The 10,616-nt window shown below is 36.8% G+C and overlaps 1 protein-coding gene and 1 long non-coding RNA gene across 2 annotated transcripts in view; one reads left to right on the forward strand and one right to left on the reverse strand.

Moving 5' to 3' along the window:
* The window catches only part of LOC140068942 (uncharacterized), a 48,953-nt gene extending 44,927 nt beyond the window's left edge, over nucleotides 1-4,026 (reverse strand). Inside the window, exons 1-2 of the long non-coding RNA XR_011848643.1 lie at nucleotides 3,850-4,026; nucleotides 1,627-1,737 (exon numbers count right to left, since the gene is read on the reverse strand). This is a non-coding gene — a long non-coding RNA (uncharacterized lncRNA). The remainder of the gene's footprint in view (nucleotides 1-1,626; nucleotides 1,738-3,849) is intronic.
* A 2,102-nt stretch (nucleotides 4,027-6,128) lies between these two features.
* Nucleotides 6,129-10,350, forward strand: IRX3 (iroquois homeobox 3). The gene is made up of 4 exons (XM_072117655.1): nucleotides 6,129-6,540; nucleotides 7,140-8,127; nucleotides 9,388-9,454; nucleotides 9,999-10,350. The coding sequence occupies exons 1-4, from the start codon at nucleotides 6,322-6,324 to the stop codon at nucleotides 10,051-10,053; spliced, it is 1,329 nt and encodes a 442-aa protein (XP_071973756.1). The 5' UTR covers nucleotides 6,129-6,321; the 3' UTR covers nucleotides 10,054-10,350.
* The last annotated feature ends 266 nt before the right edge of the window (nucleotides 10,351-10,616 follow it).

A 10,616-nucleotide genomic window follows, 5' to 3' on the forward strand; every position in this document is an offset into this window, starting at 1 on the left:
GTAACTTTGGCCACTGGATCTAGATCTGACATTTTATGTGGTGTATATAGTAAGGCTACAAGCTAAACCATAATACAATGGAAGCAATGGACCTTGAGTCCACCCTTCAGCTATCCAAAAGACATTTATATCCACCTTTTATTTTATTGTTTGAATGTATTAATTTTCTCAAAATTGTATACAGGCGGTCCCCTACTTAAGAACACTCGACTTACATATGACCCCTAATTACAAACGGACCTCTGGATATTGGTAATTTATTGTGCTTTAGTCCCAGGCTTCATTGATCACCTATAACAGTTATCAAATGTGTCTGTAATGAAGCTTTAGTGTTATTTCTGATTCTTATGACAACCCAACATTTTTAAAATCCAATTGTCAGAGAGACCAAAAGAGTTCTGGCTGGGATTACAATGATAAAATATACAGTTCCTATTTACATACAAATTCAACTTAAGAACAAACCTACAGACCCTATCTTGTATGTAACCTGGGGACTGCCTGTATAGGATATATCAACAAGATACAATGGCTTTCCTATACACTGATGTCATGCAGGACCAGCCAACTCATGTGTAGATAGAAGATGCAAGCATATCTGGAGATATGATGTTAGTTAAAGGAAGGATCAGCCATGTTAATGCTTGATTAACCCTCTTTCTCAGCCAAGCATGTGGTGGGTATATGGGCACCTTAGGAGGTACAAGACCAAGTTGTCTTCTGCTGGATCCTTGGGGCCTATTACTATGTGTGATCCAGGCTTCAATATAGGACCCCATTGGTCCACCTTATCCCTGTCTGGAATGGGATATAAAGTAATGAAAAGTCCACTCTTCACATGTACTATAATATGACTTCTAAATGTGGAGGCCGTAGATCATTAAGTGGGTCAGTTCTGCTCTGTAAGACAAGTAATATTTCAGGTAATTGACATAAGGATATAAATAAATCATCAAATCTAAACTCTAGAAGTTTTTTTTTTCTACATTCAATTGTCAGCAGCAGGAGTTTATGTCAGAATTTTCCTTTATTACCCATACAAGAAATTAAGAAAGGTTTCTCATATCTTATTCCGCCTGACATCCAGTGTTACTTAAGCATGTGGGATATTACATTATTCTGCATTGTCCGGAATGAAAATGATATGTGACGGGCAGACAATTTATTATTGCATTTCATTTGTGAACATTTCTGGGTGGCTGCCCATCTGCATGAGACATGTAATGGCCTTCCACAGAAGCAGGCGGATGGAGAAAAGTAGGCAAGATGCTGTGCATGGATATACATATGTGTATTGATATATAGGGATATAAGGATTGTACATTGATTGTGAATATATTTTGTGCTAATAAAATAACTTGCAACAATGCAGCGGTTGTAGGTAGACTTTTCTTTTATAGGACATATGGGTACACACTAACAAAGAGCCAACTGTACACTTCCTGTCCGCCTAAAACTTTTCTATTTACATTGTGAAAATAAATAGTTCTTTCTTGTATTAAGGCTTTCAATACATCAAACGTGCCTCATTGTGATCCTTCAAGATGGATTTCTGCAGAAAACTCACATTCTTTACTACCACTAACAAAACACGTAGATGTACCTGCATGCTTGTCCTAAACTTACTTCTTGTGAGCTCATCTAGTAAACACGCATTTCACTATGAACGAAGAATGGACTGGTCCAGGGACATTCAGTGCGGACAGGTTATTTTTTCTTGCGGAAGCTGTAAGTTGCCTGTAGGTGGATTTTGTTTATTAAACTATGTATAATCTTTTGCACACAATGTTCTGTAGACATAAAATCCATAGATTAATAAGAGAAAGTCACTGTTATTTTTTGTGTATTTTACAACACTAGAGGAAATGCTGAATATTAAGCATGCAGGATTGTGCCTTCATTGTGACACATATGGGAATGGCTTCTGTTCTCTTCAGTATCAGACTGCAGCAAGCGTACTTTTCTATGCGTCCAGTAATATATATGCACAAAGCTATTCATTGTATACTGGCAAGTAAAATGTAGGGTGAATGTATTAATATAGTAGATGCATTGTTAGCAAAAATTGTTTATTACATGAGAGTTCAGATTTATGGTTTATTTAGCTGATTTTTTTGTATTCTATCAGGTTTTATTATTAATATTCCATAAAAAAATAAAAGACATTTTTTCACAATCAATAGCGAACACATAATAATATTTTCTTGATAAATGAAAATGAATTGCTTATAATTGTATTTTTATTATATTATTAAAACGTTCACTATATACCTTGGCACTGCACTTATTTTCTTTTCTTGTGATAGCTATGTTTCCTAATTGTCTTTGTCTTATTATAATGATCATTATATTCCCTGGTATTATATGTTTATGTATTATACACATCACTATAATGCCTGGTATTATATGTTTCTTATTATATAGATCAATATATTACCTGTCACAATATTGATTTTATTATATAGATAACACTATTCCTTGGCTCTGCATGCCTCTTATTATTCAGATCATTATATTCCTATGCACTACATTTATCTTATTATATAGATCACCAGGAATGTAATTATCCAGCCATATAGAGCACTATATTCCATGATACTACTTCTATGTTACTACGTAGATGGTTATGTACTCTGGTACTGAATTTACTTTTTTACAAAAATCACTAGATAACCTATGTAACCATATAAACACAGTGGCAGGTAATTATTTCTTTCTTACTATATACATAACTATATACACTGGCATTATTTAAATAAAAGTATGTAGATCACTTTATTTCCTGGCATTAGTTATTTCATATTACATAGATCACTATATATACTGGCATTATGCATATATCAGATCACCATATTTCCTGGTACTGAAAGTTTCAAGTTTACTACTATCAAACAGTTTAGAAGCACTGCTCAATTGAGCTTACAGTCTAAAGACATGTGGGACCAAATGCAAAAGATAGATAAGTATGCAGATAGATAAATAAATAGATATAGAGAAAATGTAACTACTGTCTACATGTCAAATACTTTGCTATTGTGGGCTTTTATATTAAAAGCTGAAGGTAAATCCAGTCTTTCAGCTGCTGTGAGCTGGCTGTTCTGATGCTGGAATATTCATGGAGCTCCTAGCAGCAATATTATTAATAATTGCAGCAGAGAAGAATAGTTAAATGACCTGGTACCTCTATCTCTCTTCATCATTCAGATATGCACATTTCATCTTGTTTCTCAGTATTGTGCAGGAATCCTTTGCCCCAGTCTTTGCTATAACTTATGTCCTGGCTTGTATTTCTGCACTACACACCCCAGCACACGTTTATTTCATTAGAGGTCTCTTTGAATCGGAGTTTAGACATACTCCCTGCATGTTTCTTTTACTCTTTCTTAGAGACATCTATTTTCTAGGTCTCTCCCTTGGTCCTCCAGATCTTTTTGCATTTCCTGTCCATTTTTTTCCCATTAATAAACCATTACTCACTCTGGTAGTGACCTGAACCCAGAATTACTCATATATTTCTCACCTCCCCCATGTTTGGAAGGGGTTTGTTCAACTCCCCTTTTATTCTACCTATGTAGCCCCTGGCTTGTTCATTTCCACCCTGCTGTCATCTGGTGGTGGCATCTCACCTGTACCATCAATCATGCCCTTTCCTCCTAATATTTGAGCAGAAATAAAAGTTGATCTCTTGTGCATACAGAGTCCCTCCACCTTCCCATTGTATCCAGCATCCTCTCCCCCAGCCCCCTTGTAGTGCACACAGTGCAGCCTGAGTCTCCATTGATTGTGTTTGTTCATTAAGAATCTATCTTCATGACAGTAGACGGCAAGCCCAGATAATACACTCATCACCTTGGCTTTATGAACTTCACTGCAGACTGGCCCATCGCATCTGTACAGGGTGAGACAGCTTCATTGAGGTGCAGCCCAACAACCTCCATACAAACTGCACCAAGTGTACGATATCAGATCCAACAGGAATAGTCCCCCTGCACTGATCAGTGCTTCCTAAATATAGAGCACAAGGATTATATAAAATATAGGAACTGTCAGGGACAAGAAGAAAGAACAATAAGAAAAAGAAATAATAAATATAGATAATAATATTACAATATTAATACATTTAATGGAATATATCACACACTGTGAGATGTCATTTCTATATATGCATTCAGCAAAAATAGCATCTTGATATGGTTTATGAAAGATATATAAGATATATAGGTATATATATATATATATATATATATATATATATATATATATATAGTAAAACACATTAATGAAGCGTGATGAATATATGTATATACATTCATTCAGAGGTAGCACTATATTATTATTATTAGCTTTATTATTATTATTATTGTTATTCTATATAATTCACTACAATTACTACTAGTTATTCATGATAAATTATTGTAAAGAAGTAATAACAAAGTGAATTCATAGCTAGGTAGATAATATATAAATGAAATAGTAATAATATTAAAATGCAAATATTTAATTTATTATAGACTCATTGGGAAATGCAGATCGAAATATATATATAGTTGTGTGTGTAGACCCAGTACACACATAAAAATAGATAAATAGATAGAAAGAATAGTATATACATATATAGTTACACAAGGCTTTTTGTGTATAATTCAATTTTAAAATTTAGGAATTGAGGAATGTTCTGTCATATTGTAGCAGTAGTGAGACATAGTAATAACCCGGCTGGAATAATTATCATCTAGGGGAATCTGCACAAATGATCTATAAATGACATTGTATGTCCATTAAGCCCCTTATCCAGGATGTTCTCGATCTGTGAATGAGAATATCAGTGAAATACCAGGAGCTGAGCCTCTCCTTCCATGAAACAATTAAATCCTCCTCGTCCCATAGATGATCAGTGCAATATATAGAAATCCCCGGTTATTAGGAGATAGATTAGCATAGAGGGATTAATAGTAGCATCGCCTTAATACGATTAGAGATGTCTCTTCCAGATTTCCATATATTGATTCATGGAATTTTAATTCTGAAACTTGTCATATAATAATCTGTATCTATTACAAGATGAAACATTATCTGGAGACTAAGCCGTAGTGAAGGTCGATCTATATCCCCCTCCACCAGCAGCTTCATCTAGTAACCTGGAGCCTCATTGAGAAGGGGAGGCTAAAGATTTGGGGAGGATTGGATACACAACTATCAGAGCTGTAACTTGGCATCAGTGCCCCCCATGTCCATCAGATCAGCCAGGAGCAGGTACCCTGCATGCAGCTTATTCAGAATAAGAAAAGTGATCATAAATTTTCTAATTACAGTTTAACACCAAGACAAAAAGGTGTTAATGGGTTTAATCCCAGCGCCTGCCATTGTCTCTGAGCCCCCACTACAAGTGTACACACCGCCCAGAGGGCTGCCCTGTCCTCCCTTTGTTAAGATTTCAATTTGCTGCTTTTTTTCCCTTCTTTGATGTAAAATTGTGACCTCCAAGGCTTTGAAGTCCCTTATTAGGAGAAAATTAACCCCCTATATTGCCCACTGATAGCTTCCACTAATGCCAGCTTCTTTTTAGGAGATGTGAGAGAAAATCCCAAGGAAACACAATCTCTTCCCTGAGTCACCCCTAATCCCTATTTGCATAGAGTCAGATCTCTCATTTGCATACACCCTGATATTTAACTCTTACAGTAATAATAATGCCCTGTGGCACAGCAGGGTACAGGGGCAATGGTCACCATGATACCTGGGGCACAGTAGAGAGATACCCTCTGCTTACATTGTAATGGTATATTATTATTATTATTATTATTATTATCATCATCATCATTTCGTATTTACTGACTGCTCTGTGATTATACGTGACTTTTATCTCTATGGAACATTTTCCTCCCATTCTAATTTAGAGGATATCAGCTCAGTATTAACCTTTGTATTGCCAGGGACCCATTGCCAGAATCCAAGCACAAGCATTTAGGGTTTTTTTTTGTTTTGTTTCTTTTTTTATTATGTCCCCTGGCAGTGCATGAGTTAAGCTGGATTTGGGAAGGAAAGGGGTGGTGGATGAAAGAGAAAGCAGAGCTAGACTAGAAGACTTGGGAGGAGCCTGGGCCAGGACTTGAAGTGTCAATCAGAGGGTGAGTGCCAATGATCTGAAGCAATCTGTTAGGAGCTGACCTGGGTCCACTCAGATCAATAGCACCAGAGGGAGAGGACAGAGGCACCGGGAGCCCTGCGAGGACCAGCCAGCCCCGGGAGCAGCTCACATTCATGTACAGGACGAGGCTGCACATTCTCCAGTAGTGGCCCCTGTGCTGTGACTGCTGCACCATGTCCTTCCCTCAGCTGGGCTACCAGTACATCAGACCCCTGTACCCCTCTGACAGGCAGGCTGTGGGGGGCTCCAGGAGCGGAGCAGCAGACCTCTCCCCGGCTGGGACCCTCTCCAATGTGCTCTCCTCTATGTATGCAGCTCCCTATGCAGCAGCCGCCCAGGCGTATGGAGCCTTCCTGCCCTACACTACGGAGCTGCCCATCTTCCCACAACTGGTAAGGGCACAAACTTCTTCCTACCTTCTCCTCAAATACCTAACACCATAACCCCTTCATGCTTAATGTCCTAACTAATATTCTGATGACAGAGATATAGAGGAGTGTGAGTAGAATAAGTTACACGGGACAAAGTGTGGAGGCTCAATACTTTATACTAGTATGTTAGTAGTAGTTAGTAGTAGATAGATAGATAGATAGATAGATAGATAGATAGATAGATAGATAGAAAGATAGATGTACAAGCGAATACAAGTTTATTACATTAATGTAATTAATTACATTATACTATTGATTTATACTATTGTTATTGTTTTTATGACGCTGAACTTTAACTATCTGCGATAATCTTGTTTTTACTAATATTGCACATAAAAATGCTATTTACTAATGTTTATAAGTTAAGGATAGATCCTTTAAAATATTTTTTTTTACTTTTACAATTAGAAAATAAAATTGGGGAGATGCATAAGAACTTATAAACTGTAACTGTAAGAAGTGTTTAGAAGTGTTACGCTTTGTAATAGAATGTAATCGAAGGGCAGGTGCAGGCTTTGCAGATTGCTGCCACTTATTGATGGGACTTGGTCTTCTTGCAGGGCTCCCAGTACGAGATGAAGGAAAGTCCAGGTGTACAACACGCAGCCTTTTCCCACCATCATCCAGCATTTTATCCATATGGACAATATCAGTTTGGAGATCCATCTAGGCCGAAAAATGCAACAAGGGAGAGCACCAGTACCCTGAAGGCCTGGCTCAATGAGCACAGGAAGAATCCTTATCCCACTAAGGGGGAGAAGATCATGTTGGCGATCATCACCAAGATGACCCTCACTCAAGTGTCCACCTGGTTTGCCAATGCCCGGAGGAGGCTTAAAAAGGAGAACAAAATGACCTGGGCTCCCAGGAGCAGGACAGACGAGGAGGGAAACTCCTATGAAAGTGATCATGAAGAGGACAAGAGAGAGGATGAAGAAGAGATAGATCTGGAAAACATTGACACTGAGGACATTGAAAGTAAGGAAGATCTGGATGAGCAGGAGGACCCAGACCTTCATTCAGACTCTAAGACCGACCCTAGAAGTGACTCTGAGGGCTCGGATGGTTTTGAGGACCTGAATGCATCTGAGGAGGATAGGTTTCTGAAGTCTGTGGTGGGGGACAGCAGGGTACACGATAAATGTGAGCTGCCTGAGGAGGCTAAGTCCCTACAGCCGACATGTGAACAGCTCAAACTGGACAATATCTCCCCCAATCCTTCCCAGGACAACAACCTGCCAGCCGCCCATAAACCTAAGATCTGGTCCCTGGCAGAAACTGCTACTGCTCCAGACAACCCCCGCAGGTCCCCCCAGACTACTGGCAGCCCCCAGACCCTGATAGCACAACACAGACTCCTGGCCTGTCCTGGGAGCAGGTTCCAGAGCTGGACAGGGAGGACATTTTCAGCCCAGCAGTTATCTCTATTGAACTCTGCTCACTTCTTACAAGGACTGAGTGTCTCTCACCCTGCACCAGCCAACACTGGCAATACCAGTCTCCATAGAGCAGCCGGGGATCAGCACCATGCAGAGCAGCCTGGAACAGGTGACTAATATAATGCAATATATCTGGAAAACCTATGCACTACCTGTAAGATAAAAAAATTATCAAACACTGTACATATACACATCACTACCTATAGGATTAGCAAATAACTATATACTGCATCACTACCTATTGGATCAACAAATCATTATTTACTGCACACCATATACTCCACAAATCATCAAATACTGCAATCTATACATCGCTACATTGAGGATTAGATATTAATCATATACTGCACCTCTGTACAGCACTACCTAAAAGATCTTCAATTCACTTTCATAGATTTACAATATGTTACATTAATATGGTATTATTCTACAGATTAGAGAGGATACAAATACAATACTAAGTAATACTCAACATGCTAGAAATCTAGCACATGTATTGTATCTATATAACGTGGAATTTATAAATGCCATATATATATATATATATATATATATATATATATATATATATATATATATGTATAATGTATCTATAAGAATATTTCCATTTAATGGTATTATTCTACACACTAGAGAGATGCACTTCCATTACGCTATAACATAATACAACGAAGTAATATTCAAAATGCTAGAAATCCATCACACTCTACAATAAGCCTGTGTGAGTACATCGAGTATAATAAAATGCATTGTGTGTGTATATATATATATATATATATATATATATATATATATATATACACACACAGAGACATAATACAAGAAGTTACATTTTGTGACGGTAGAAAATAAATGGCATATAATATAAGAGCTGTGAGTACTGAGCTTGAAGCAATGGTATATTCTGATACTATGATATTTTTATGACATCAACATTCTCTGATTTGGTCCAAATTTAAAAGGACGATAATAAAAAAAACTGTAATAAAGTCCCAAAGATGGGACATGCATTGCGATCGCTGGAAAGTTTCTGCTACGAGTTCCGTTCACAATTCTCTGTTATCAGCCAGACATTACACTCGTCACTTTAGTATTCCACATATTTTGGAGGATTTTTAGTAGAATTCTCAACCACAATAACAAATTAAAATCAAAATAATAACTAATAAAGTTTCGTTTGCTTCTTTTGCTTGTTGGACAGAATTATTGGGAACTTTCCGATTACTTTTACACAATTTCTTCAAATTTAGTTTGGGCAAATCTATTATTCATATCTGTTCAATGCAAAATAAGTTTTCAAAAAACGACAAATTGGTAAATAAATGTCAAATTATTTTACTGACAGATTTGTATCTCATTTTGTTTGTAGACAGACCAAGTACGTTGGATATAGAGAAAAAAATTCTAAGTACAGCATTTCAGCCGGTTCAGAGAAGGTAAGAAAATCTGAGAACATGGATATACAGTAGATTGTATTCTGTAGAGTCGATGCTCTATACTTTATTTAGAGTTAACCACTATTGCTCTTAATGAGCCTATGAATCACTGACTACTTCACAATTATATTTCATTTTATGTCTGTCATTATGACCACATAATTGTATATGAGAGCTGCACAGAATACTTATTAGCCCTGGCAGATACTGCTCCATCCATGCTAAATTATTAGGAAAAATGCTCCTCCAACCAGCAATGCAGGAAAAGTATGTCAAGGCTGAAATTAATTTATATACGTGTTATATAAATTATGCTATTTATATTTTCCTGAAAATAAAGCAAAAATAGTGTAATAAAAAAACCCATAATAATAGAAACAAAAATATTGAAAAGTATAAAAATCTAAACAAATGGAAATAAAAAGATACATGCTGAATTTTATATGTACAGAACATTATTCTCATAGATTTAGCGATTAGTATTTTTGGAAATGTAAAGTTCTCTAAGCTTCTTAGGTCTAATATATGAATATTTTCTCTTCAGGTCCCAGAACCAGCTGGACGCTGCAATGATCCTCTCTGCATTATCCTCCTCCTAACACTTTCCTTTAATTATTCTTTTTTTAATGTTATTATCTATTTTTTTCTACTTCTGTTGCAATGACTGTAATATATATATATATATTGTAAGCATGTCTGTGTATAAGATGGAGCAGAGATTTGTATACTCACATGCAGGTTAGTTCAGTTTGTATGGTTTGTCCTGTGATCATGAAGAGTCACTCATTTCTTTTGGTTTCTTTGTATATAGAGTAAAAATGTACATATGTCCTAAAAGCCAAATTGTACAAGAAAATATATATTTTTGGTTAATAAATGAACTGTTAAGAATTTAATGGAGTCTGTAATCGTTGCGATCACTTTGGGATTTCTTATTATTATTTCTTGCTCTCTAATTACAGTTTGGGAGCTCATTATAGAGGTTAGAGATTAATTTTGGCAGATGGGGGATCACGTGATCGGGGGGCACAACAGCTGCAAAATACTTGGGGTCTTAAAAATAAACATTAAAGAATTTGTGGAGTGGAACTTACGGATCGGTTACGGCTGTAATGCTGAGTGTGTACAGTATGTTGGGCTATATGGCAGCACAATGCATTCA

The sequence above is a fragment of the Engystomops pustulosus genome, chromosome 7 (genome assembly GCF_040894005.1).
Source record: "Engystomops pustulosus chromosome 7, aEngPut4.maternal, whole genome shotgun sequence".
NCBI lineage: Eukaryota > Metazoa > Chordata > Amphibia > Anura > Leptodactylidae > Engystomops > Engystomops pustulosus.